General features: G+C 68.6%; 9 protein-coding genes and 1 non-coding gene across 10 annotated transcripts; 3 read left to right on the forward strand and 7 right to left on the reverse strand.

Moving 5' to 3' along the window:
* Positions 1-269: 269 nt before the first annotated feature.
* On the reverse strand, positions 270-3,038 carry FA09DRAFT_186134 (hypothetical protein). Its single transcript, XM_025739365.1, has 2 exons — positions 2,526-3,038; positions 270-2,219 (listed from the first exon to the last, which is right to left on the reverse strand). Exons 1-2 carry the CDS (start codon positions 2,548-2,550, stop codon positions 559-561), a joined length of 1,686 nt encoding a protein of 561 aa, XP_025600713.1. The 5' UTR covers positions 2,551-3,038; the 3' UTR covers positions 270-558.
* Positions 3,039-5,668: 2,630 nt separating this feature from the next.
* On the forward strand, positions 5,669-6,674 carry FA09DRAFT_293951 (hypothetical protein; the record flags this gene model as incomplete). The annotated part of the gene is made up of 3 exons (XM_025740066.1): positions 5,669-6,294; positions 6,345-6,459; positions 6,513-6,674. Coding segments are annotated over 3 exons (903 nt in total), but the record flags the coding sequence as incomplete, so codon positions are not given.
* A 2,919-nt stretch (positions 6,675-9,593) lies between these two features.
* FA09DRAFT_t16 lies at positions 9,594-9,684 on the reverse strand. Its single transcript has one exon. It is a non-coding gene; the product is annotated as a tRNA-Gln (tRNA).
* A 149-nt stretch (positions 9,685-9,833) lies between these two features.
* Positions 9,834-11,320, forward strand: FA09DRAFT_333364 (ATP11-domain-containing protein; the record flags this gene model as incomplete). Its single annotated transcript, XM_025743687.1, has 3 exons — positions 9,834-10,087; positions 10,261-10,501; positions 10,559-11,320. 3 exons carry the CDS (start codon positions 9,834-9,836, stop codon positions 11,318-11,320), a joined length of 1,257 nt encoding a protein of 418 aa, XP_025600715.1.
* A 43-nt stretch (positions 11,321-11,363) lies between these two features.
* FA09DRAFT_327866 (hypothetical protein) lies at positions 11,364-14,016 on the reverse strand. Its single transcript, XM_025741558.1, has 6 exons — positions 13,502-14,016; positions 12,673-13,343; positions 12,524-12,610; positions 12,286-12,467; positions 12,158-12,232; positions 11,364-12,104 (listed from the first exon to the last, which is right to left on the reverse strand). The coding sequence occupies exons 1-6, from the start codon at positions 13,744-13,746 to the stop codon at positions 11,442-11,444; spliced, it is 1,923 nt and encodes a 640-aa protein (XP_025600716.1). The 5' UTR covers positions 13,747-14,016; the 3' UTR covers positions 11,364-11,441.
* Positions 14,017-14,534: 518 nt separating this feature from the next.
* On the reverse strand, positions 14,535-16,837 carry FA09DRAFT_315122 (carotenoid oxygenase). Its single transcript, XM_025740795.1, has 2 exons — positions 16,428-16,837; positions 14,535-16,376 (listed from the first exon to the last, which is right to left on the reverse strand). Exons 1-2 carry the CDS (start codon positions 16,687-16,689, stop codon positions 14,641-14,643), a joined length of 1,998 nt encoding a protein of 665 aa, XP_025600717.1. The 5' UTR covers positions 16,690-16,837; the 3' UTR covers positions 14,535-14,640.
* Positions 16,838-17,387: 550 nt separating this feature from the next.
* On the reverse strand, positions 17,388-18,837 carry FA09DRAFT_358512 (alpha/beta-hydrolase). Its single transcript, XM_025744969.1, has 7 exons — positions 18,426-18,837; positions 18,303-18,366; positions 17,968-18,245; positions 17,815-17,914; positions 17,655-17,761; positions 17,563-17,598; positions 17,388-17,503 (listed from the first exon to the last, which is right to left on the reverse strand). The coding sequence occupies exons 1-7, from the start codon at positions 18,810-18,812 to the stop codon at positions 17,435-17,437; spliced, it is 1,041 nt and encodes a 346-aa protein (XP_025600718.1). The 5' UTR covers positions 18,813-18,837; the 3' UTR covers positions 17,388-17,434.
* A 420-nt stretch (positions 18,838-19,257) lies between these two features.
* FA09DRAFT_186300 (hypothetical protein) lies at positions 19,258-20,474 on the reverse strand. The gene has a single exon (XM_025739366.1). It carries the CDS (start codon positions 20,301-20,303, stop codon positions 19,638-19,640), a length of 666 nt encoding a protein of 221 aa, XP_025600719.1. The 5' UTR covers positions 20,304-20,474; the 3' UTR covers positions 19,258-19,637.
* On the forward strand, positions 20,475-22,446 carry FA09DRAFT_186301 (hypothetical protein). Its single transcript, XM_025739367.1, has 5 exons — positions 20,475-21,152; positions 21,211-21,881; positions 21,940-22,073; positions 22,134-22,188; positions 22,250-22,446. Exons 1-5 carry the CDS (start codon positions 20,645-20,647, stop codon positions 22,352-22,354), a joined length of 1,473 nt encoding a protein of 490 aa, XP_025600720.1. The 5' UTR covers positions 20,475-20,644; the 3' UTR covers positions 22,355-22,446.
* On the reverse strand, positions 22,418-24,560 carry FA09DRAFT_327871 (Scramblase-domain-containing protein). The gene is made up of 3 exons (XM_025741559.1): positions 23,375-24,560; positions 23,287-23,315; positions 22,418-23,227 (listed from the first exon to the last, which is right to left on the reverse strand). The coding sequence occupies exons 1-3, from the start codon at positions 24,361-24,363 to the stop codon at positions 22,539-22,541; spliced, it is 1,707 nt and encodes a 568-aa protein (XP_025600721.1). The 5' UTR covers positions 24,364-24,560; the 3' UTR covers positions 22,418-22,538.
* Positions 24,561-24,832: the final 272 nt, after the last annotated feature.

Genomic DNA, 24,832 nt, shown 5'->3' on the forward strand with positions numbered 1-24,832 from the left:
TTTGTGGGCAACGACTTCCTGCCGCATCTGCCCGGCTTGCACATCAACGAGGGCGCACTGCCGATGCTCTTCGCCATCTACAAGAGCGTGCTGCCCGTCGCCGGCGGCTACATCAACGAGGACGGCACGCTGCGCGTCGACCGCCTGCAGCTGGTTCTTGCCGAGCTGACCAAGTTCGAGGCGGAGCAGTTTGAGAACGAGTACGCAGATTCCAGCTGGTGAGTTGTGCGTTGATGTGCTGCCCGGCGACCGCTGACCCCTTCTTGCAGGTACAAGGGCAAGCAGGAGAAGCCCAAGGGCAAGAAGCAGAAGCTCGCGCTCTCCAAGGAGCAGCAAGGGCTCTTCCAGCAGGTGCGCGACTTTGTGCTCGCGCTGCGCAAGGACCCCGTCGACGCGCCGCAGGAGCTCTTCCTGCCGCCGATGCTGCCGGCGCGCGACCAGCGCTTCCTCTCCGGCCTGACCGAGGCGCTCGGCCTCGGCGTCAGCTTCAACGAGTACGACCCCGTCGCCGACGCGCCGGCCACGGCCATCACGTACGAGGCCGAGTCTGGCGTCCTGTTAAACTCGGCGGAGAAGATCAAGTCCTCGGACCGCGTGCTGCAGCGCTACGAGCACGCCGCGGCCGAGAGCGAGGAGTCGGACGAGGAGGACGCCGAGGAGCTGCGGCTGCGCAAGCTCGGCGAGAAGATGCACGTGTGGAAGACGGACTACTACCGCGAGAAGCTGCACATCGACTTCCAGGACGAGAAGGCGATGCGCCAGCTCGCGTTCCGCTACATCGAGGGCCTGCAGTGGGTGCTGCACTACTACTACGACGGCGTGGCCTCGTGGGGCTGGTTCTACGACTACCACTACGCGCCGAAGATCTCGGATCTGCTGCCGGTGCTCGACATGAAGTTTGACTTCGACCTCGGCAAGCCGTTCCGCCCCTTCGACCAGCTCATGGGCGTGCTGCCGGCGCTGAGCAGCTCGCATATCCCCGAGGCGTTCCGCGATCTGATGACGGACCCGGCCTCGCCCATCATCGACTTCTACCCCTCGGACTTCGAGGCCGACCTCAACGGCAAGAAGCAGGACTGGGAGGCCGTCGTGAAGATTCCCTTCATCGACGAGAAGCGGCTGCTGAGCGCGCTCGACAAGCGCCAGGGCCTGCTGACCGCCGACGAGCGCTCGCGCAACGGCTTCGGCGCCGCGACGCGCCTCACGTTCGACACGGAGCGCGAGTACTTCCTGCCGAGCTCGCTGCCGGGCGTCTTCCCCGACATCGTGCACTCGCGCGCCAAGATCGAGGACTTCCAGCTGCCGGCGCTCAACGGGCGCGAGCTCGTCAAGGGCCTGTGCGAGGGCGTCGAGCTGGGCAAGCGCGCGCTGGCGGGCTTCCCGAGCATGCAGACGATCCCGCACGTTGGGCGTATCGACTTCCACGGCATCAACGTGTTCCAGAGCGAGAGCAAGGCGGCCAGCGTCGTGCTGCGCGTGCAGAACCGCTACGAGGGGCACAAGAGCGAGGAGGTGGCGGCGGCGCTCGTCGGGCAGCGCACCTTCACGCACTACCCCTATCTCGCAGAGGGCCTCTGCGTGGCCATCTCCGACGAGCTCTTCCGCTACGAGATGGTGCAGGGCCGCGTCGTGTCGACGCCGCACAAGCCCGACTCGAACTGGCGCCGCAAGGCGCTGCAGATCCAGCAGCACTACAGCAAGCGCTACGGCATCGTGACGGGCCCCGTTGACGTGCTGCTGCACGTGCGCCCGCTCAAGGGCCTGCAGCGCATGGACGACGGCTCGTTTGTCAAGGACTACGAGTCGTCGGCCGACAAGGAGGTCGAGCAGGTGCTGCAGCTCGCCGTCTCCGAGGTCGTGCAGGAGGACACGCGCACCGTCGAGCGCCGCGCCGAGGAGCTCTCGATTGAGTTCCCTGAGCGCAGCAAGGTCTTCTTCCTCGGCGAGCGCCCGTACGGTGCGCCGGCGGCCGTCGTGGCCGCGACGAAGAAGGACCTGGCCATCGAGATTGCCTTCTTCCCCAACCAGGTCAAGGAGAACACGGCGATCCACAACCTCGTCGCCGAGCGCACGCTTGACCACTACTACCCGTCCTACGTCGTGGCCAAGAAGGTTCAGATGTCCGGCCTGGCGCTGTCGAAGCTCACGAGCACCATGCTGCTCGACCACAACGGCAAGCGCGTCAATGTCGGCCTGGCGCTCAAGTTCGAGGCGCGCAGCTGCAAGGTGCTCGGCTACTCGCGCAAGTCTGCCAACGGCTGGGAGTTCTCGGACAAGACGGTTGCGCTGGTCAATGAGTACAAGGTGCGTCGCATGGTGCTTGCTTCCTTGCCCCTTGCTGACTCTCTCCCAGGCGGCCTTCCCCGAGGTCATCGACGTGCTCAACAACCGCAACGGCGACCTGCGCGACGCGTCGCAGTTCTTTGCGCCCAGCGAGGTCGACACGCGCATGCGTGCGCTGACCGCCTGGGTTAAGGAGAAGGGCGTGCGCGACTTTGAGGCTGTGCCGCTGTACGCCGAGCAGCTCGGCCGCGAGACGGTGCAGGTCATCGAGGCCTTTACGGCGCGGCTGGCGGCGGCGCGCGCTCAGGCCGACGCTGACGGCAACACAAGCTCGGGCATCAAGCGGGCCATCATCAAGGGCATGCCGCGCACGGCGCTGCTCAAGCCGGCACACGCGCCTTTCCGCCTGCAGGCGCAGCGCTTCGAGCTCGGCGACCGTGTCATCGTCGTGGCCGACTCGGGCAACGTGCCCATGAGCGCGCGCGGCGTGGTCATCGGCCTCAACACCAGCAGCGTCGACGTCGTCTTCGACCTGCCGTTCCTCTCGGGCTCGCGCCTTGGCGACCGCTGCAGCCCGTACCGTGGCGCCACGCTGGCCTTCGACGCCATCCTCAACCTGACGCAGCCGCAGTTCGTCAGCGGGCCCACTTCCGCCGCCACGAACGGCAACGCTGCGTCGCCGCTCGAGCGCACCGTCGGCGAGAGCAACGGCCGCGGAGGTGCCTCGGCCGGCCGTGGCCGTGGCCGTGGCCGCGGTGCCGGCAATGGCGTGGGCCAGCCCTTTCGTCCGCCGAACATGATGCGCGCGGCGCCCGCTGCTCCCCGCGCACCCGGCGGCGTCGCCATCCTGCAGCGTCCGTCTGCCGCCGCCGGTGCCGCACCCGTGCGTCCCGACGTGGCCTTCTCCGGTGTTGCGGGCGGCAAGGAGAAGCCGTCTGCGCGCCACGCTGAGCAGCAGCGCAACGTCAACCCGCACCTCGCTGCCCTCTCGCTGTCGAAGAACGGCGCCCTGGGCGGCAATGTGCCCCGAGGCCCGCGCGCCGACGCCGCCGTCCCGACGCAGCCGCGAGGTGGCGCGGCGGGCGGACGGGGCGGACGTGGTGCTGCGCCGGCCGCTCGTGGACGCGGTGGACGTGCGCCAGCGGCGTCGACGCAGAACTGAGGCCGTCTGTGATGTCGACTGCTGCTCAACATGACATGCATCTGTGACCTGTCCCCGTTTGAGCTGTGTGAGAGCGCCTGCGCTGGCGTGAGAACGAGTGAGGACGACGACGGTGCGAGATCCGATGCACGGCGAGCGCGCCTCCTGTTGGCCCTCCACGCCGGCTGTGTCTCACCTGCGCGGCCGGACCCCTGGGTGACGCATGATCTTCGCCCGCCAAGTCGCTGTTGCCCCCTTCGTGCTTCATCTGCCGCGTCCCGGATGGCCGCATGGCTGAGCTCTCATCAGCGGCCCTTCATGCGCGATGCTTGATGCGCCTCCGCGCGCGCAGCAGAGCGTGCGAGCCCGCCCCCGATGCTTCTCTGCTGCCGCTTGGACGATGCCGGCGGATGGCGGTCGCGCTGCGCTCATCGTGCGCACGCCGGGCGAAGGCTGCAGGCGCTGCGATTAAGCGGCACACCGCCCGGCTGCCGCGCGCGCACGCCTTGCTGCATCCGGCAAGCTGCGCCGGCGCCAGGCTGCTTGCGGCGTCGGCGTCGTGCCTGCAGCAGGTGCAGGTGCAGCAGCACCAGAGGCCGACGCTGCCGTGCCGCTGCGCCTGAGCGGCTGCGCCGCGGCGGAGTGGAGAACGGCGGCGGCGCCCTTGCCGCGCCTCCGCCGGCCGCACAGCAAGCCCCGGATACTGATGGCGAGCGCCGTCGCTCTGCACGCTGCTCCCTGAGCGCTGCAAGCGGGTCAGCAGCATGCAGGCCTGCTTGTGTGGGCTGATGCGGGAGGTGCGATGGGCGAGGCGAGGCGTCTCTGTTTGTTGAGCTTGACGGTGTGCGCAGGCGGCAGCGGACAGACTCGCGGCCTCCTGCTCTTGTCTTGTGCCGCGCGCGGCGCCCACTCTCTGTGCCTGCTCGCCGAGCTTCGCATCGCCATCGCGTGCCTGATCTCGCCGCCTCGCTCTTGCGTCACCACCACCACCACCTCCCTCGCCCACCACTCGCAGCCATGAGCGCGACGCCTGAGCGCAGCACCTCGCTGCCCGGCGCGTCGCCCACGCTCGAGGCCGCCGCGGCCGAGCATCCCTCGCCCGACTCGACGCCGCGCTCGCCGCGCTCCTCCAGGCGCGGCCGCTCCTCGGGCGGCGCCGAGCACCGCGTCACGCTGCACCGCGTCGGCTTCGCCCCGCCCATGCGCCGCAAGCGCAGCAGCAGCGCCGCTCGCAGCACGCGCAGCCTTGACCACAACCACGGCAGCGCCGTGCGCAGCCCGCACGCCGCCGAGGACAGCGCCACTGCGGCCGACGGGCCCACCTCGGTGATGAGCGACAGCGGGCACGGCGTGCGCGACGACGAAGCTCCGGCGCCGCTGCTCGTCGTCAGCGCTGACAGTGCAGCCGAGCATGCACCCGCGCCCAACGGCGTCGAGGCGCAGGACCCCGCCGCTCTCAGTCCCTTGGCTGAGCGCGCACCGACGCCCAACGGCATGGAGGCGCAAGAGTCCGACTCGCTGACCCCCACGGCTGAGCGCGACGTGCTCTCCCCCATTCTGTCCGTCGGCAGCGCAGGCTCGTCGGACAACGCGCCCACGCCGCTGGCCCGCCAGCTCGCGCTGCCGGCGCACACGCCCTCGCCGCCGCCTCTGCCGCCCAAGTCGCCCCGGCACTTTCGCGGCGCCATGCAGATGCTCGCCGAGCGCGACGATATGCCGTCGCCCGACGTGCCGCACACGCCGCTGCCCGCCGACTCGGCGTCGAACTCGCCCGAGACGAGCAACCGCCCGCTGCGGCCCTCGGAAGAGTCGCGTCTCAGCGCCATTGAGGGCATCCGCGCCCGCGCGGCGACGTGGAGCACCAGTCGCGGCGGCCGGCCCGTCTCGTCGCCGAACCTGCACAGCCCGCTGATGCGCCCGGTGCGCCTGAGCCGCCGCCGGACCAGCGACGCGGAGAAGGACGCAGTCAGCGAGAGCTTCCACGAAGCGCTGCGCCGCGGAGCGCGGATGCAGAAGCAGGCTGCTGAAGACGGCGGTGCAGCGCCGCCAGTGCCGTCCAAGCAGGGCATGGCCGACAGATCCTCTGCTGCATCCGAGGGCGGCTTGGGCCTCGTGCGCTCGCCCTCTGTCACGTCGCACGACACCGTCCGCGCGCCAGCGAAGCGCGACGAGCCATGGATGATCGATGGGCACCTCTTTGAGACGTCGCCGGGAGGCGGCAAGGAGCCCGTCGCGGCGCGCTCCATGTCGCAGTCGCGCGACAAGCAGCGTGCCTCGGACTATGCCGCAGAGGGCCCGCCGCCGCGCAGCGAGGAGTTCCACACACCAGAGGGCGGCAGCAAGCGCAGCAGCGCTGGCGCCAACGGCAGCGTGCGCTCCAAGCTCAGCAAGTGGTCGCGCAACAGCAAGCGCGCGCACTCGCGGAATGACTCGCAGGCCTCGAGCGCCGGCGCCGCAATCGCCCCGCCGAGCGAGGGCGAGCGGCGGCTCTCTGGCGAGGACGCCATCACGCTGGACGAGGACGGCGACGAGACGGTCGAGGCTCCCGCGGGCGCATACGCGATTCAGCCTCCGTCGCGCGCGAGTCTCGCGATCGCCGCCGAGCTGCCTGTGCTCAACGAGGCCGGCGAGCAGGTCCGCTTCGGCGATCTCTTTGAGAACCGGCGCACCATCTTCTGCTTCCTGCGCCACTGGCTCTGCCCGTTCTGCCAGATGTTCACCGAGAGCCTGCAGCTGCTCGACCCGCTGCCGCTCGAGCGCGCCGAGCTGGACCTGGTCGTGATTGGCCAGGGCCACTGGCACGTCACGCGCGCATACAAGGAGGTCATGAATGTGCCTGCGTGGATTCAGATGTATGCGGACCCGACGCGGTGAGTGCTGCTGCCAGTGGCATGCCGGACTTGGCTGACTGTCCTCGCAGGAAAATCTACAAGGCACTGGGCATGACGCTGCGCACCAACGACGCCGGACCGGCGTGCACGCGGCCCGAGTACCAGACGCGTGGCGCGCTGAAGGGCACGCTGATCGCGATGAAGGTGAGCGTGGCGGCAGAGCCAAGCGTGGGCCGCGCGCTGACTCCATAACACAGCGCGGCGTATTTGACATGCCTCTGCGCATGCCGGGCGACCTCAAGCTGCTCGGCGGCGAATTCATCCTCGGACCCGGCCTGCAGTGCTCGTTCACGCACCGCATGGTGACGGTGCGCGGCCACCTGGATCTCAAGCGCGTGCTTGTCCAGGCGGGCTGCGACCTGAGCCTCAAGACGCCGCGCAACGTGCTTGACGACGCGACTGTGACCGGCCGGCCCGCGAGCACGAAGTCGCTCGGGCGCAAGGTCAAGAGCAAGCGCTTCGGCCGCAAGTCGAAGCAGCCCGCGATGCCTGGTGCGGAAGAGCAGGGCGCCGCTGCACTCGCCAGCGCCTTTCAGAGTCAGTCCATGTCGCGTGCCACTGCGCTGGACCGCTCGTCGTCTTCAGCCCGCGCTGGTCTCGCCACGAGCACTGCTCCGCCTGTGCCTGCCTCGGCGCCGCGCAACGCGCGCATGTCGCACCAATCGGCGCGCACCTTGGACCACGCCAACACGGCAGACTCGCAAGCGGCACCGCGCGAGTTCCGCGGCGCGTCGATGGACACAAGCTACTCCAGCCAGGCGCGCAGCGTGCACGGCGCGCCGTCGCCGGCCCTCGCGGCCGCAGTCACGTCGCTCAAGGCCGCGCCCTTTGTGCGGCCGCCGCTGCCTCCGCTCCCCGACGGAGCGGAGGAAGTGGCGCGCACAATGTCTCCGGCGCTCACGATCCGCTCCAACGCGTCGATGCCGACGTTTCTGGATCGCCGCTTCGGCGGCATCACCTCGGCGGACTCGGCGCAGGCACGATCCACCGCCGCAACGCCCAGCGTGGACTCCGAGCGGCCCGTCAGCCGTGCCTCCACCAGCGCGGGCATCACGGCCAGCAGCGAGATGCGCTCGGTGGCGAGTGCAGGCGGTAGCTCCTCGAGCGGATGGAACGGAACGGCGCTGGGCCCGCGGCCGCGCACAGCTGAGCCGACTATGACGCGCTCGACTGACTCGGCACTTGCCGCGCTAGCTGCAGCGACGCCCACCTCGGTCACGCCGACGCCCTTCAGCGAAAGCGCCGCCGCCGAGACGTCTCTGAGTCCTGCGCTGCACAGCACGCCGTCGAGCACATCGCTGTCCAGCGCCAGCGGAACCTCGCGCAAGCCGGCCGGCATCCCGCTGTCCGTCTTTGAGAAGCGCATCCAGAGCAAGGCATCCGGCGAGAACGTTGCTCAGGCCTCGCCGCGCCAGACGGCCTTCTCCAACGCGCCCGCTGCTGTGGTCAAGACACCGACTGCCAAGAATCCGGCGGTCTTCGACACGCCCACCTTTGGCGGCAGCCAGAGCTTCGAGGCGAGCCGCAGCCGCACGGTGTCCGACTCTTCGGCCGCCTCGCAGGACGCACGCGCACACATCGAGAACGACAGTGCGCCCGACACGGGCGTGCGTGTTGAGTCGTCGGCAACAGGCACGTTCTACAGCGGCAGCGGCACGACGACGCCGAGCGAGCTGAGCACCGACACCGAGTCGGAGACCTCTGACGAGGAGCAGCCCGGCGCTGCGCCGCCGGTCGCTGCAGTCGCGCAGGACCCGCCGTCCTCGAGGGGCACGTCCAGCGGCACGCCGAGCCAGCCGGTCAGCCGGTCCGCCAGCCGCAACAGCATGCGGCGTGGCGTCGGCGGCTCGTTCCTCGACGATCTTGAGGACGTCGACGGCTTCGGGCACCGGCCCACCGGCGCCATGCAGCGCCCGCCGTCGATGGGCGACCTGATCTACGCGGACGACGACTCGGATGACGGGCGCTGGGAGCCGCCGGTGGGGCACGACCCCGACGCGGCGCTCTCCGATTCGTACGACGAGGACGCAGCGCGGCGCACGCGCTGGGACCGCGACAGCGTGCAGTCGAGCGTCGGCGTGGGCTCGCGCGCCTCGACGCTGTCCATGTCGTCGTCGGGCCAGCGCTACTCGAACGGCTCGCTCAGTGGCGCCGTCGCCAACTCGCAGGTGCCGCCGGGCGAGTTCGACTCGACATTTGGCGGCCGGCCGGCCACGCCGCCGGACGGCGAGCGCGAGGACCTGGTGCAGTCGCGCGCCAGCACGGCGTCGTACGACTCGTACGACTCGGAGCTCGACGGCACCAGCAGCAGCGACGACGAATTTGAGCAGCGCGGCGCCGGCCGCACGCCGCTCTCGCCCAGCACGTCCGACGGCTCGGGCCGCTCGCCCGGCGGCACGTGGCGCACGCCGCCGCACCGTCTGTACAAGTCGAGCAGCTTTGGCCGCCTGCCGCGGCGGCTGTCGGCCTTTGTCGAGGAGGAGGAAGAGGAAGAGACCGTCGACGCACCGGCGCTCAGCACCGAGAGCTCGGGCCAGATCGATTCGGTCGCCGACTCTGAGACCGAGGGCGGCTACGTGACTGGCCGCGACTCGCTCACCGTCGAGGAGGCGGAGCGCGCGGCGATGCACAAGAGCGGCAGCGCGTCGTCTGCTTCGGCGCTGGCGCACGAGCGCCTGCCCACGCCGAGCCAGAGCGAGGATGGCGAAGCACTCACGCCGATTGCTCGGCCCGTGCAGCTGCCGGCGCAGGATGCCTGAGCACCACACACCACATTCATTCACTTGTCCCTATCATTCTGTCTCATCACTGCGCGCTGTAGCAACTGCCCCGCTTCAATGCACATCTTCACCCGGCTGCGAAGAGAGAAGGAGCATGGCTGGCTGCACACGGAGGAACCCCATGGCATATGAGAGGAGCAAGGCAACACAGACAGGAGAGCAACGTGCTGGAAGAGGGACGCGAAAGCGAAGCACACAGCTGATGTGTAGACGCGGTAGCATTGCATGCCGCAATAGACTTGGCAGCCTGGGCCAGGTGCGGAACACTGCGGCAGCTTCGGCGCGCAGCGCGAGGGGTGAGGATGCACCTGAGGAGGGTGATGCTTCTGAAACGTGCCACACCGCCCCACTTCTCGCCCACACGCCCACCTTAGCACTGAGCTTCGCTTCCTCTGCATCACCCTGCGCACAGCGAGGTGCAGCTCGCATGAGGGAGGGAGGGCAGGCGATGCAAAAAGATGGCGCAAGTTCAGGCGGCGAAGAGCAAAAAGAGGCAAAACCACCTGCCCGGGTTCGAACCGGGGCATTCAGAACTCGACCAATCAACAAAAGTCAAAATCTGACATCTTAGCCACTGGATCACAGGTGGGGTCAACTGTAGAGGGCTCGAGGGAGAATATATTAACCATGTGGTCAGCTGCCGTCGCTGCGCCAGAACCCCTCTCGCGGCCCTGGCCTAGCGCGGCGTGCCGCAGCCGCTGCTTCCTTCCTTTCCTCCACCTCCCGCCCTCTCCCGTCATGTCGCTCCTCCTGCGGCCGCTCCTGCCGCTGCCGCGCCTCTCGCGCGCCTTTGCGTCCGTCTCGCCACCGACGCTCTCCGAGGTGCTCGACGGCGCTGCACCGCACGCCAGCGGCTCCTCGGCCTCACTCACGCCCGCACAGCGTGCACGGCGCGCCAACCTGAGCCCGCAGGAGCTCACCGCCGAGATCGAGCTGCAGCGCGCACGCAAGCTGAAGGAGTATGAGGACCGCATGCGCATCAAGGCTATGGAGTGAGTGCAGGGCAGGCGTCCGGCGAGGTGGAAGGCGCAGAAGTGTGCTGGCTGCGGCGTGGAGGTGGTTCGCCGTGCTTTCGCTCGCAACAAGGTCCATCGACGGCACATCTTGTCGCCACACTCACGACGGCCCAACCCTGCCCTCCGCTTCCTGCCGACTGGTGCCTCAGGCAAGGCCTCTCGCTGGACGAGCTCAAGGCGCAGGCGCGCGAGCGTGCTGCTGCCAGCGCCGCGGCGAAGCGTGCTGCACACGCCGACGTCACGGCCGAGCAGCGTGCTAAGATGAGCGCCATCGAGGAGCGCGACATGCGCGTGGCATCCGAGATCCGCGAGCGAGCGGAGAAGGAGGCCAAGCGGAAACTAGAGAGCGGCGAGCTGGGCAGCGGGCCGGGTGGGCGAGGGAGCGTCAAGGTGAGGGCCGCCGACGCGAGGATGACGGGCTTGTGCTGATGGCTTTGCCCGCACCAGCCCCTCTCGCAGATCCTGGACCTGCAGCGTGTTGCCTCGCAAGACGCTGCGACGATCAGCGAGCTGTGGACGGGCTATCACTCGCTGAAGAACAAGCTCTCGGCGGTGATGCCCGCCTCACTCTACCGCGAGATGTTCGCGCGCGGACAGCGCTATCCGCAGTTCGTGCTGCCGCTGCCGCGCACCATCACCGCCGCCGAGGAGGCAGACGACATCCTGCCGCCGGAGAAGAAGCAGGGCTACGAGATGCACCTCTGCGAGTGGGCTGCGCTGCCGCCGCCGCCGGCACTGCCAGGCAGCAACACGCAGGACGGCCCCGCGCCGCGTCCCAGCACGGTGCTCTTCACGCCGCTGGCCGAGTACAAGCTGCGGCAAGAATTTGCACAGCCGCTGCTCGTGCTCACGCACTACACCGACTTGGCAGCCAGCAAGGGCATCGTGCTGATGCGAGGCGATGTGACGGCACACGAGAATGCCTCTGCAGCGCCGACGGGCTTCGCCGCTGCTGCCGCTGCTGCGGCTCGCGGCGCCAGCGAGGAGGAGCAGGCCAAGCTCAAGGCGCCGCTGCAGGCCGAGGCCAGAATGACGCAGCAGGACGCCCAGCTCCTCGTGCTGGCGCTGCAGCGCTTCTACATGCCACCCACCACCAAGGCTGGCGAGGAGGGCGCAGAGACGCGCGCCAAGCTGCTCGCCGACTTCCACGAGCGGCCAGAGGAGTTTGACCTCGCAGCGCTCTGCAAGGCCGCGTTCCTGCTCTCGTAGCCACCCACACACGCGCAATCATAGAGCACGCAAACGGGCCTTGGAGTGCAGCAGGGTGTCTATTGGTCTAGCAGCGTGACAGTGCAGTGGCGGAGCAGGCGGAAGAGCGAGCGTGTGCGGGTCATCGTGAGCGGGGCAGGTCAGACGAGGCGGCGACGCGCTCAAAGTGGTCGATGCTGTCGACGAGGCTGGTGTCGTGCGGCTCCTCGGCCTCCCAGTCCTGGCGGTCCGCCTTGCTCTCTGACGCGTGCGCCATGGGCGAGTACGGCCGGTCGGCGCCCAGCGTCGAGATCATGGGGCTCTGCGCGAAGCGCACGCTGTTGCGCTTGGCGCGCCGCTCGGCCAGCGACGAGGCCATGTCGGCCTGCGAGAGCGGCCGCAGCGGCACCTGGCGCATCTCGGCTTGCCGCGCCTCTTGCGAGTCAGACGAAGAGCGCCGCAGGAACGGCAGCTCCTCCTCCTCCAGGTCCTCATCTTCGCCGTCCGACGCCTCGTCGTCGCTGTCCAGCTCGTCCACGGCCGCGGACGCGATGCTGAAGATGTAGAAGAAGACGCCAATGCACAGCCCGATGCCCACGACGCCCGCGACGCGCTTCAGCGTGCGTGCCGTGTCGGTCGGCGCCTCCTTCGCCGCCTCGCCCTCGCCGGCGGCGCCGTTGTACGCGGCAAAGTTCTTGATCGTCGTGCCGATACCCGTGTGCACGAGGAGCTTGGGCAGCGCAAGCGCTGTGCACGTCGTGTACGTCTTGAGCGTGAGCGTGGGCGAGGAAGCAAGCAGCGTGTTCTGCAAGAGGGTCTGTGAGCCAGTGCAGGGGCAGGAAGCCTTGCATCGCGCACCATGAGGTTGTACGGATACGGAGCGAGCCGCACGAGGAACAGCAGCTTCGGGCGCTTCTCAATGGCTCGCACGACCTAGTGCAGGCGATGTGAGCCGGCAGTCTACCGCTTGGCTCAGCTGCGCTGACCTTCTTGAGCCCGCCGCTCTTCTCGAGCAGGCCGCGCATCCAGCCCTTGAGGAACGTGCGCGAGAGCAGAAACACAACGATGGCGCCGCTCAGGGCCGCGATGTATGCCACAATGAAGCCTTGCAGCAAGCCGAAAGAGAAGCCGCCGAGGACGATGAGCGTCGAGTAGAGCGGCAGAGGCGCTGCGCAGGCCACGAGGTCAGAGGAGCGCCAGCATCAGCACAACAGCACTACTCACGAAAGGTCGTGAGGAAGATGAGCGAGCCGAGAATGATGCGGCCCTTCAGGCCAAGCCCTTGCAGGTACTTTGACAGATTGTGCAGGCCTAGGAGAGGCAATGCATGAGCCAAGCTGCACCGGCGTCATAGCCAGCATGCCTGCACTCACCTTGGAAGACCTGCGTATGCCAAGTGAGCACGCACGCCGTGCTCGAGAGGCTCACGACGAGCCAGATGAGCAGCGGCGTGTAGGCATTCATCCACTCGGGCCACCAGAGGCGGTTGCCCTGCTCGTCTCTGAACGCCTTGTCTGCGGCTCGGGCCCGCCCGCGCACGTCGAGCAGCAGCGCGTGCGCCGAGGAGCGCGGGTGCGAGACAATGTGGGCGGCACAGGAGAAGGCGTGTGCGATCTTCTGCGGCAGCGGCGTCGGCGGCAGCTTTGTGCGGCGAGCGCCGCGACGCAGCCGCACGGCTCCGCGCCGTGCCGCTGGCCGCACAGGCGGGCTGAGCGGCAGAGACAGACTCTGATGCCCACTCGCCGAACCGTCGCCGGAGGAGCTAATGCTCGAGAGCGAGGCGGACGTGGCGCGTGTCGTGTGCGAGAGCGGGTGCGTGGGCACCTCGGACGAGCCCGAGCCCTGCCGCGACGGCCGGTAGATGCTCGGCGTCGAGCCTCGCCGGATAGCGAGCAACGGCGACGAGCCGTGCGGCGAGGTGCCGGCGTGTCCCTTGTGCAGCTCATCGTCGTCGATCGGCGACGACATGCGGTCGAAGACCGTCACGGGCGAGCCGACGCGGCGCGAGACTGAGAGCGAGCCGCGCGGGTGTGCGGTGGTGATGCTGCGGTGCAGTGTCAGTGGGAGACTCGCGGCTAGGGGAAGGAGAGTTGGTCCTGATTGCAAGCCGCAACAGCCGAGAGCCACTCAGCGCTGGCAGTGCAGCTGCTTGCTGGACCACGTTCCATCTCGCTGGCGAGGTCACTTCTCCTGACTACTCACTGAGGACTCGCCGGCCGCTTTCCGCCCTCCCAGCCCATGTGCACATCATGCGCGTGTCCGTCCCGGCTCGAGCCAGCGGCCATCGCGGCAGCGACAGGCACCGAACGGCGCTTATGCGGCGATGCTGGGCCCGGCGATGCTTCCCTGATGGCGGCGTGCGCCCCACTGCCGCTGCCCTCGGGCGGAAAGCTGGGCTGCGGCAGCTCGTAGAGCGGCGTGGCGCCCGGGTGGGCAGCACTGGGCATGGCGAGGTAGGTGCACCCGCAGCAGCGCTAGATATCCGCGGCGAGAGCACAGTCGGCAGCGAGGAAGAGCAGAGGCGACGAGTGAGGAAGGCGGCAATGCCTGGCGCAGAGACGTGCCGCTTCGCTTCGCGCAGCTTGGCCGCAGTCGGGCGCGATTGGGCGTGAGAGCGCGACACTGCTGGCTCGACTTGAGCACGGCGCACGGACGGAGCGAGAGGATGGTGAGAAGAACAGAAGGAGCGCTGTGGTGCGGAATGAAGCGGCGCTGGCTGGACAGGGAGGCGCTGGGCCCCGCCGAGCAGCTCGCCGAGGCGACGCCGCCTTCAGCTTGCTCCGCTGGCCCGCCGCCGTGCGCCATGCAGCCACAGCGCGCCGTAGCGCCCCGCCGAGGGCGTGCCAGAATTAGCCGCGCCCTCTCCGCACTTTGGGCCCTGGGCGTCGCAGCCAGAGCGCCTCATTCGCACGCCTGCTACTCCTGCCTGTCACCCTCACGCGGCACTCTCCTCTCGACAGGCGGCAGCGTGCAGCATGCGGCGACGGCCATCTCCCGCAGCGTGCCGAGCGGCACGGGCAATCGCGAATCTCCAACTCGCTGCAGCTGGCGGCTGCACGCTGCTGCACGCCGCGGCACCGCCACACTCCGACTCCGCCTTGGCTCGCGCACGTGCGCAGGGGCAGGCCGTGCCTAGCCGACTCCCGAACGTTGCCCAGGGGGCTAGCCTCCTCCTTCGCACCGTGCTCTCATGCTTCAAGAGTAGCCAAAGCATTGCGCTGCCGCACTGGCCTTGCGTGGGTCAGATGTGTGGATTAGTGTCGCGTGTGTGTGGTGTGACAAATGCAAGTGTGGAGCAGGAACGAGACAGGCGCTATGGTACAGGCCGCGAGGCGGTGGTATCAAGTCGAGACAGGAACGAGGGCAGACGGCGCCGCAGCAGCGACGAAAGCCGGGGACGCCGCAGCAGAGACGACGGCAGCCGAGGCCGCCGCAGCGACGACGGCCGTCGATGCCGCTGCCGCAGGGACGATGGCGGAAGAGGCGGCGCCGCCCGTCGCAGCACGAGCCCACGTCCGCACCGCCTCGTGCGGCACCGGCTCCTGCGCCGCAATCTCGGCGGCGTCGAAGAAGTGGCCGTGCAGGCCGTACGGCACGCGCTGCGGCAGACGGATGCGAGCCACGACGTCTTGCATGCCGCGCGCCTCAAGCACCCACAGCTCGCTCTGCGCATTCGGCAGCGCCACGCCGTCGGCGTCCAGACCAGCGCTCTCGTCGAAGACGAAGAAGACCAGCCAGCCATCGTCCTCGGCAGTGGCGTTGGCTCGCGGCACAAACGTCGCCTCCTGGGCGTAGTGGTGCTCGGGCAGGGCAAAGATGCGCACGGCGGAGTCGGCACCCTCGCCCGCCTCTTGCGCGGCGATGAGCTCCTGCACGGTGCGGCCATCGACGACGTCGTCGACACCGAGCGTCTCGCCCGCCTCGCTCATCTTGGCGGCACGCGCCAGCAGCGTGCCGGCGTCGATCTTGGCCAGGCAGTCGATCTTGGCCGACTTGCGCCCGAGGCCGGCGTCAAAGGAGCCGGAGCGCATCGAAGCGCCGTAGATGAAGTCTGCGCGGCGTGTCGAGTACGCCTGATTCATCGTCGGGAACTCAAAGGGAATCGCAGAGAGCGCGAAGGACGCCTGCGGGCGCAGCGAGGCGTCCGACGGATCCGTCGTGAAGCGCCAGTAGTGCAAACGACACGACTCAGGCGCGCCGTTGAGCGGCAGCGCATGCGGCGGCGGCACCGTGTGGCCGGCGCTGTAGATGAGCGTGGCGCTGTTGAGGCGGCAGGCCAGCAGCGACACGGTGGCGGCGGCGTCGTCGTCCCAGGCATTGGCCGTGTGGAAGATGAGGCAGGCCTGTGCTTCCTCGAACCAGCGAACCGCTTCTGGTGCGTGGCGCGGGAAGATGCCGTAACGTGTTGGGCCGAGGTGGTCGTAGTGCAGGATCGGCCGGCCGCGCACGATGTTGCGCGGATCGAGCGAGAGCGGCAGGTCGAGGATGAGCGTGTGTGACGCCGAGACGCCAAAGTCGTGCATCTGCTTTGGCTGTGCCAGGCCAGGCACGGCGCGGCCGATGATCGGCGCCGGACAGACGGGCGCCTTTTCGGCGCGCTGCCGCGGCGGAATGACCGTGACGCGCAGGAACGGCTCGAAGAAGGACATGTGGTAAAGCAGCAGCTCGCCGCTGACGGGGTCGACGTGCGGGTGCGCCGTCGTCATCTCGGCAAAGAGACCCGCCAGGCCGGCCTTGCTCCAGCCGCGCGCCGACTGCGGATCGTGCTCGGCGCCCGTCCACCAGCCGGCCGTCTCCATGCCGGGCAGCAGGATGCGCATCGGCGGCCCGCTCTCGCAGCCGGCGTACGCCTTGCCGTCGTGCCACCAGATGCTCGTGTTGGCGACGCTGATGCGTTGCACCGCCAGCTTGGCCGGGTGCCACGGCAGGAACGTCGAGAGGCAGAGCCAGAGCGCACGCACGACGTGCAGCAGCACGCGGAAGAGCGTAACGTGCGGCGAGGAGAGCGTGGCGATGCTCGGCAGGATCGGGCGCGTGGCGGAGGCACTCGTGGCCATGAGCACGTCGGTGAGGACGTCTGCGCAGCGTGAGCGGCGTGGCAGTGCAGAGCATGCGCGTGGCTACTCACAGCGGTTGATGAACTCGGGCTGCACGCTGCCGTCGTGGCGGCGCGCAAAGAGCACGCCGGTGAGCATGCCGTCGCCGTCGAACCAGTGGGCGTCGCGCTCGCCGTCGGCGTCGGCGCTGGGGTTGCCGCCGTTGCGCACGTACTGGCCGCCGACGAGCTCGTGCGGGATGGCGCCCGTGTACGTGCACGGCGTCAGCGGCAGCTCGCGCTTCACGGGCGCATAGTTGCCCGCGAGGTACGGATGCGCCGAGGAGGATGCCATGGTGAGGGGCAGTGCCGCAGGGGCGCGGCGCCCGGCTGAGGGTGTGAGGTGGCTGCGCGGTGCAGTGCGGTGAGGGTGCGCGGGTGGTGGTGTTGCGAAGGACGGAGAGAAGCGAGCGTGCGATGGAGCTGGCCCGGCTCCCTGTCCGCTGCGGCTGACAGGCGCAGGCAGCGAGCCGGCGGCTCAGATCCGGTGATGAGGGCGGCGCGCCGGCGTGCGGCAGAGCGCAGGGTGCAGCGTGCAGGCGCGTGTGCCGCGGCCGGCCTTGGTCCCACGCGCGCGATGACGCAGCGACGCGCGCCGCCGCCGGGCTTGCTCCCTCCTCCTCTCTGCCTTCGCCGCGGCCGCCTTGACCTGCAGCTGCAACGATCCGCTCGTTGCATCTCTGCACCTGCGAGCCCTCCATCATGAGAAGTGCCGCGGCTCGCTGAAGGCTCCGGTGCGGCGAGGCGTGCCGGCCGCGGTACAAGCTGCAGCCACCTTGCTGCCGCGGCGATGTGGAGGGCGCGCGCCGCCGCCGTCTGCAAAAAAGAATGTAGGCGTGCGGCGCCGAGATCGGGCAGGCCGGCAGCGGCTGCACGCTCTGCGCGCCGACGTCACCCGCCAGCCACTTTGTCCCACGGCTGCGGCATCTGCGCCTCTGCTCCTCTCTGAGCACCCCTCGCAGCCGCCGAAGTGTCCCGCAGCGAGCTCAATCAAGGCCGTACATTGCTCGCGCGCTTAGCTAAGCACGGCTGCGCCCCTCTCACGCTTTCAGCACGCTGTCGAGGAAGGCGGCGACCTGCTGCACCTGCTCGACGTGTGGGTGCCACGCCTGAGGGAAGGGAGCGCATCAGCGAGAGGCATGCCTCGGGCGTTGCGCTGCCGACGCACAATGTCGAACATGTGATCCGCACCCTCCATCACGATCTGCCGCATGTGCAAGTCAGCGAGCTGGTCTGTGACGCGGCGGCTGGCTTCCTCACGAGCTCAGCGCGCACGCCGGCCTTCTCGAGCGCGGCCGTGAGCTGCTCGGCGAGGCGGAACGGCACCAGCACGTCCTTGGTGCCGTGCAGCGTGATCGTCGGCGGGTCTGAGAAGCGGCTGTCAGGCACACGGCTGGTGTGGAGCGGACAAGGCACGCACACTTGGCGTCGAAGAGGTGCGCCGGCGAGCCGGGGTACTTCTCCCAGTCGGCCTTGTTGCCCTCAGGGCCCTCAGCCATGCCGTCAAGCAGCCCTTCGTTCTGCAGATTACAGCGGTCAGTCGACGCCCCAAGCTCCGCGGCGGTGCACCCACACAGCTGTACGGGCTGAGCATGTTGCGCAGCACCTGCTCCTGCGACATGGGCGCATCGAGGCCGATCTCCTGCAGCTGCTGCGTCGAAAGGCCATTGGCCTGGCAGATCTGCTCGATGGCTGCGTCGGGTAGCTGCAAGAAGCGGAAGATGTTGAGGTAGTTGCCGCTCAGCGGCTTGCCGGCGCCGGCCTTGGCTTGCGAAATGATGCCGTCGAGGAAGGGCTTGGCTTGCTCGATGCCGGGAATGGCCATGGGCACCGGCGCGGGCTTGCCCCACTCTGGAGCGCAGATGAGGCGTCAGCATGGCACTGCAGCGCCGAGCGTTCGCCTCTTACCGCCGGCGATGAGGTCCCAGGTGCCGTACATGTTGACGTAGGCGGCCGGACGCGGCTCTGCCATCTGCGCATGACTGCCGATCAGCAGCGTGTCGCTTTCAGCCGCACTGCGCTGCCACTCACCGCGCCGAGCAGCGTTGCCGTCCAGCCGCCAGCGCTGATGCCGAGCACGATGCCCTTGGCAGCGTCGATCACTTCCTCTCCCACTGTAGCATTGAGCTGCTGCGTGGTGAAGCGCCAGGCCTCGAGCATGTCCTGCACGGCACACGTAGCATCGCACTCGGGAATGAGGCGGTAGTCGGCGCTGATGAAACCCCATGCTTTGGCCTGAGCAAGCGCCAGGCTCCACAGGCGCACATCCTTGCGGTCGCCGCCCGAGCCGCCGCCGCCGTGGATGCTGAAGAGGAATGGCGCCGGCTGAGCGCTGCCGGAGGGAGGCGCGTAGTAGTCGAGCTGCAGCGCAAGGCCGGAGGCCTGCGAGTATGTGAAGGTCTGCGGCGCCGTCACCATGGCTGCGAGTTGAGCTGATCTTGGGAGATGGTGGTGGAGAGGAGGATGGCGAGCACAGCCTCGACCTCGTATCTGCCACGTCGGCTTGCCCGTGTGAATCGCTGGACAGGGAGTGGCCCGAGTGCGCGTGCCTGCATGGCATTCAGGAACGACGGAAGCCAGCTCCGGAGCATTCGAGAGGCAGGCCTGCTGCAGACACGCACCGAGGGTATTTCCAGAGCATGCGGCAGCACAGCATGCAGCGAGAGTGCACTTGGCGGTGCAGGAAGGAGCGGAAGCTTTCGAGCGGCTGTTTCGCACCCCTGGTGAGTGCAGGACCGACGCTGGCTCGTGCGTGGGAGCGCGGAAGCAAAACGGCACGGCGCGCGCCGCGTGCTGTGCCTCGCAGCCAGTCGAGTGCTCGGTGGCTGCTGCCGCCCTTCAGTTCCTTCTCTCACCCCGTCTGCTCGCACACTCCTTTGTCGTGCGATCGCCGCTCTGAATAGCAGCTAGGCATCTCCTAGCGGAAACAGGCCTGTGCAGTCCAGAACACGATCCGCTAAGTGTTGCCACGGTCGTGCCGCGATCCCGATGGCCCTGCGTGCCTTGCGGCGCGGTACCCCTGACGACGGCGGTGCGGCTCGGGCCGCAAGATGAAAGGCGGCCACACGAGCCATGCTTCTGGGTCATCCTCACGGACGGTCGGGACTTGCTGGCTGCATCACAGACCTCTGAGCGAGAAGCATTACTTTGCGCCAGGCATGAGGAGCGGGTGCGCTTGAAGGGCCCGGGTAGACAGTGAGGGCGAGGTCTTCCGGACCCAAGGCAGTTCTCGCTCCAACACCTTCAGCTGCAGCAGCCACACGCTCGGCGTCCGGGGCCACCAGGAACGTGGTCGCACTCGCCATCAGATGCCGCCATTAACCTGGTCGTGGTGCTGCCGGCGGTGAGTCGCAAGCTCCGCAGCTGGCTCGGCTGGCATGCGCACGTGCAGGCCTTCCTTCTCGAGCCTGCACTGCTCGCTGCTGAAGGCGGAGCTGACAATTTGAAAGTCTGCTGCTCTTCACGCCGAGGTGGGAAGTTCTGTGAGCGCGAGTTGCGGGCGCTGGACGCTGCGTTCCTCGGCTCCGGGCGGCTCGAGGCGTGGCTTGGCGAGGGGTGCCGGCGGCATGCTTCTGGCGCCTCGGCGTTGCAGCGCTGCTGCATGAAGGCTGGGCAACATGCAGGTATTCTGCGGCGACGATCCAGCAAGCCGTGGCGCACCAGACGTGTCGACAGCGAGAGCTTCGCAGCATGGAGACGTTCCTCAGGGTGCAGTGCCGAGCGGGAACGGCGGAGGAAGCACGCCTTGGACACGCGCCGCCGCCGCCGCCGCCGCTGCCGCTGCCGTACCCCGACGGTGCCGCTGCCGCACGCGCGGCATACGCCCGCCGGCACGTTCGCATCGTGCAGCGTGCATGAAGCCTCAAGCTCACGCATGTCAAGGCCGCACCGCACCGCTCTCCTCCGCATCACGAGGCGCGCTAAGGCGCCCGGTCACCAACCCACACGCCAAGGCCTTCGCCGACGCTGCGCTTCTTCGCGCGCCACTCGCTTGGCCCACCGCACACAAGAATGCCGCCCGTGCGCTACTGCCCGATGCAGATGCGTGCGTGAGAGAGGTGCTGCGCCGGTGCCTGACTCGACTGCCTCGAGGTGGTGTGCTTGTGGCGGCACAGGCAGCACCCTGAGCAACGGCGAGGAGCGGTCCGCTCCGCACCGGCGGGCGAGAAGCTTCGCACAACCTCAAAAGGAGGTGCGCCGTGCCTCCCTCTCACGACGATCCGCACACCTCCTCCAAGCCCCTCTCCGCCATGCAGCTCACCGCCGCCGCCCTTCTCGCCGCCCTCTCGCTCGTGTCGGCGTCGCCGCTGGCCAAGCGCGACGTCAGCGTGCCGTTCCAGGGCAAGACGTTCGTCAACAAGGGCCTCGTCGGCTTCGGCCGTGTCTCGAGCGAGCTGCGCGACTCGTTCGGCGAGACGCTCGGCGGCCTCGGCAGCGCCATTGCGCTCGAGTCCTTCTCCACCGACGCCGCCGGCAAGGCGACGTTCAGCCTGCTCATGCAGCCCGACCGCGGCCACAACACGCAGGTGACGACGGACTACCGGGCGCGCCACCACCGCTTCACGGGCACCTTCGACGCTGCCGCCACGGGCCCGGCCGAGAACGTGGCGCTCACGTACAAGAACACGCAGCTCTACCGCATCGCCGACCCCAAGTTCGGCCTCAACTTCACCACGGGCCTCGACCCGACGGGCTCGCGTGCGCCGCTGCTCCAGCGCAACATCCTGCTGCCCATCGCGGCGCCGAACAACCACGTGTGTGAGTACCAGCTGACGGCATGCCGCTGCGGAGCACCTACTCACTCGTCTTCCTGCAGCGTTCGACCCCGAGGGCCTCGCCATTGACCGCCGCGGCTTCTACTACGTCTCGGACGAGTACGGCGCCAACGTCTACGTCGTCGAGCAGCGCACGGGCCTGGTCGTCAGCACGATCACGCCTCCCGCTGCGGTGATCCCGCTCATCGGCGGCAAGGCCAACTTCACCAGCGAGACGGTGCCGGACAGCGGCCGCGCGCCGAACCAGGGTCTCGAGGGTCTGACTCTCGACCAGTCCAAGGGCGGCCTGCTCTGGGGCCTCATGCAGTCGGCCCTCGTGCAGGACAGCACCAAGTCGTCCAAGGAGACGAACCGCTACGCCCGCCTCTTCGGCTGGGACGTCTCGAACCCGCTGCGCGCCCGTCTCGTGCACGAGTACGTCGTGCCGCTGCCGCAGAGCAAGAAGCTGCGCACGCGCGCCTCGAGCGAGCTGCACATCGTCGACGGCAACACGTTCCTCGTGCTGGCGCGCGACGGCAACGGCTTTGGCGACACCAGCTCGGACTCGAGCTACAAGCAGGCCGACCTGATCAGCACCGTCGGCGCCACCGACATTGCCGGCTCCAAGTACGACCAGCCGCAGAACCCCGTCGCACCCGGCGGTGTGCTCGACGCCAGCGTCACGCCCACGGCGTACCAGTCCTTCGTCGACCTCGTCAACAAGAAGGAGCTTGTGCGTGCTGCTCTGTGCCCCACTTTACGCCACAGCGCTGACGTCTTGACCCGCTCAGGCCAAGTTCGGCCTGCAGACTGGCGGCGCCTTTGACCGCACGCTCATCGCCTCGAAGCTCGAGTCGCTGGCGCTCGCCAAGCTGCCCAACTCGGACGACGCGCTGCTCTTCGTCGTCTCCGACTCGGACTTCATGTGCGTGTCCGCATGCCTCGCCCGCTCTCCGAGCCGCACTGACGCCGTGATGCTCTGCAGCACCAAGAACGGCTTCCAGGCCGCCGAGCAGAAGCGCGGCCAGTACGTCGTCGCTGTGAGTGGGCCCTGCGCTGCGTCACCGCATTCAGCCTGCTCACCCACTCGACGTCGCACAGCCCTACTCCGACCCGTACGCCGAGCAGTACGGCAACGCCGACACGCAGGTCTTCATCTACCGCGTCACGCTCCCCGGCTACAGCCAGCCCAGCGTCAAGAAGTAGACGGTGAACCGCCGTCCTGTCACCGCCGCCCGCCCCACGTCATCTTCTCTGCCCGCTCGCTTCGCTGTATGCCTCGTGTGCCATAGATTGCTATCTGTTCACGCTGATCTGCCAAGAGAGGTGGTATTGCTCGGAGCGCCAGCGTGCAGACGAGAGTGAGAGATGAAGCTGCAGTCCATGCAGTCTAAGAGCCCCAGCCATCGAACAAGTCGCCGATGCCCCATCCACCACCGCCGCCGTCGCCGAGGCTGCCGGCAGCGTCCTCGAAGGGCTCGCTGCCCTCTCCCCACGTCTCCTCTCCGGCGCCGACCTGGCCGCTGCCAGCGTCCCAACCGCCGCTTTGAGAGGAGTCGCCAGATGACGGCGGCGCGCCCCAGGGATCGGCGTCCGTGCCCGAGCCCCATGCGTCCGGCTGTTGCGTGGAGGTAGGTGGCGCCTGAGCATCGGGCCGCACAGTCGCGCCGTCGTCCGAGCCGCGCGACCACGCATCGTAGCCCACCATGCCCGCTGCGCCGCCCAGGCCGCCCGCATCGGCGCTCGTCGTGCCCGGCATCTCGCTCGTGGGCCCGATGTCGCGCGAGTCTTGGCCTTGGCCTTGTTGCGGCGCCGGCTCGTTGCTCGTGCCCGCGGTGCTGCCGCCCGTGCCCGGCATCCACAGCCACGGCATCATGCCGCCATGGCCCGCCGAAGAGTGCCGTGAGAAGTAGTCGACGTCGAGCGTGAAGGCCAGCGCCAGCGCCAGCGCACGCTCGTCGAGCGGCAGCGAACGCACGGCCTCGGAAGAGGGCACGAGCGCCTTGTCGTCGTTGTTCTCCGGCATCGGCAGTGCGCCCGCATTGGGCTGTGTCGCCTCAAACGAAACGACGTATTGGCCTGGAGAGGACAAAGGTCAGCGATGTCAGGAGCGCGACAAAGGAAGAGCCACGACTCACCGACGTCGGCGAAGAGCTCGCGCGCAAAGCTGTCGCCCAGACAAGTCAGCCATTGGCCTGGCTGGGCAGCCGGCCTCTCCATACTCACCCGCGGAAGTTCCTGCTGCAGCTGGCGACGGTCCTTCCCTGCTCGTCTTGCAGGTTGAAGTCCCACGTCAACAGGCCACCATCGACGTTGGCGCACTGTCTCATCGCGCCTTCTTCTCCCTCCTGGTCCGGCCTGAACAGCTCATAGCGGCGCCGCCACGCATGCCACACCTGCTTGACCTCGCCAATCAGCCGCTCTCCCTCGCCCACTTCCTCGCCCGTGCCAGGCGCCGTGTTCGGCGGCAACGCGAAGATGCGCGTCGTGCTGTTGATCCATGTGAGCCCGCGATGGACGCGCAGCAGCGGCGAGCCGTCCGGCGCCAGCACGAGGGCCTTGAAGGGCCGGTGGTTGCGCAGCAGTTGGCGACTCATCGTGCTGGTGATGCTGCCCTCGCTCTCGAGGAGGAACCCCAGTGCCTCTCCGTCCGGCGAGAGCAGCTGGTAGCGGTTCGCCTGCTCGTAGCCGAGGAAGATGTTCATCATCTCCACCTGGCGCGTCACGACGATGGCGCTCTGGCCCAGCAGGTGCGCGACAGCTTTGTGCTCCGAGGGGTCGAGCACGGCATGCTCGTCGTGCGGCAGCGAGACGGGCGCGGAGAGCGCCTCGCTGAGCTTGGCTGACAGCTCGACGCCTGCGGCAGAGGAGGGCGAGGCGACGGCGTCTTCGAAGGAGAGCGGCTTGCTGCTGCTGCCAGGCGTCGATGCTGGAGCTGCATCGGTGGCTTGCAATGGCTGCGCCGCTGCTGCTGACGCAGCGCTGCTCTCGCTCGCTTCACCATGCTGCCGCCCATGCGATGGCCGTGCCGCATGAGCCGCCGTGGGTGCGTTGTGCTCGGCATGCGTGCGGCGCACGACGCGCGAGGGCCGTGCCGAGGGCGTGGGCAGGCGCGAGGCATGGCGCACCAGGGCGGGCGCGGCGCGTGGTGCGGAGGCCGAGGCGAGGCATGGCCGCAGCGCCGAGGCGCCGAGGCGCGAGGTGCCGCGCAGCATGCGGCGACGAGGAGGGACAGGAGTGTGAGGTGCAGGAGCCAGGAGGAGGTGGGAGTGGGAGGTCAGGAGGCAGCCGAGGCCCGCCTTTGTTCCCCCGCGTCAGGGCCTCGTCGCGCGCGCAGCAGCAGAGCATCATGGCGCGGCCTCCACCTCGGCTGCGCGCCTGAGCCCCGCCAGCTCGCTGCCTCGCCTTGTCGTCGTCGAGCAGCCCACAGCAAGCGGCTGCAGAGGAGGCTGTGTGTTCGTCGTCGTGACTCTCGCACGATACACTCGTGCTCCCACGGCGGCGCCAGTCAGGTACACCGAGCATGCCGATGGCGTCCGGGGCACGTTCAGCGAGAGGCGCGCAGCGGGCGCCGGCGCGGCGGCGGGCGGTGGGCCGAGGCGAGCCGAGACGCGCTTGCTGCTACGTGCTGCAGGCCGGCCGCCTGCCGCTCTGCGCCCCGCTGCTGCCGGCGCGCGCCAGCGG

The sequence above is a fragment of the Tilletiopsis washingtonensis genome, assembly GCF_003144115.1.
Source record: "Tilletiopsis washingtonensis strain MCA 4186 unplaced genomic scaffold FA09scaffold_3, whole genome shotgun sequence".
In the NCBI taxonomy this organism is placed as follows: Eukaryota; Fungi; Basidiomycota; class Exobasidiomycetes; order Entylomatales; genus Tilletiopsis; species Tilletiopsis washingtonensis.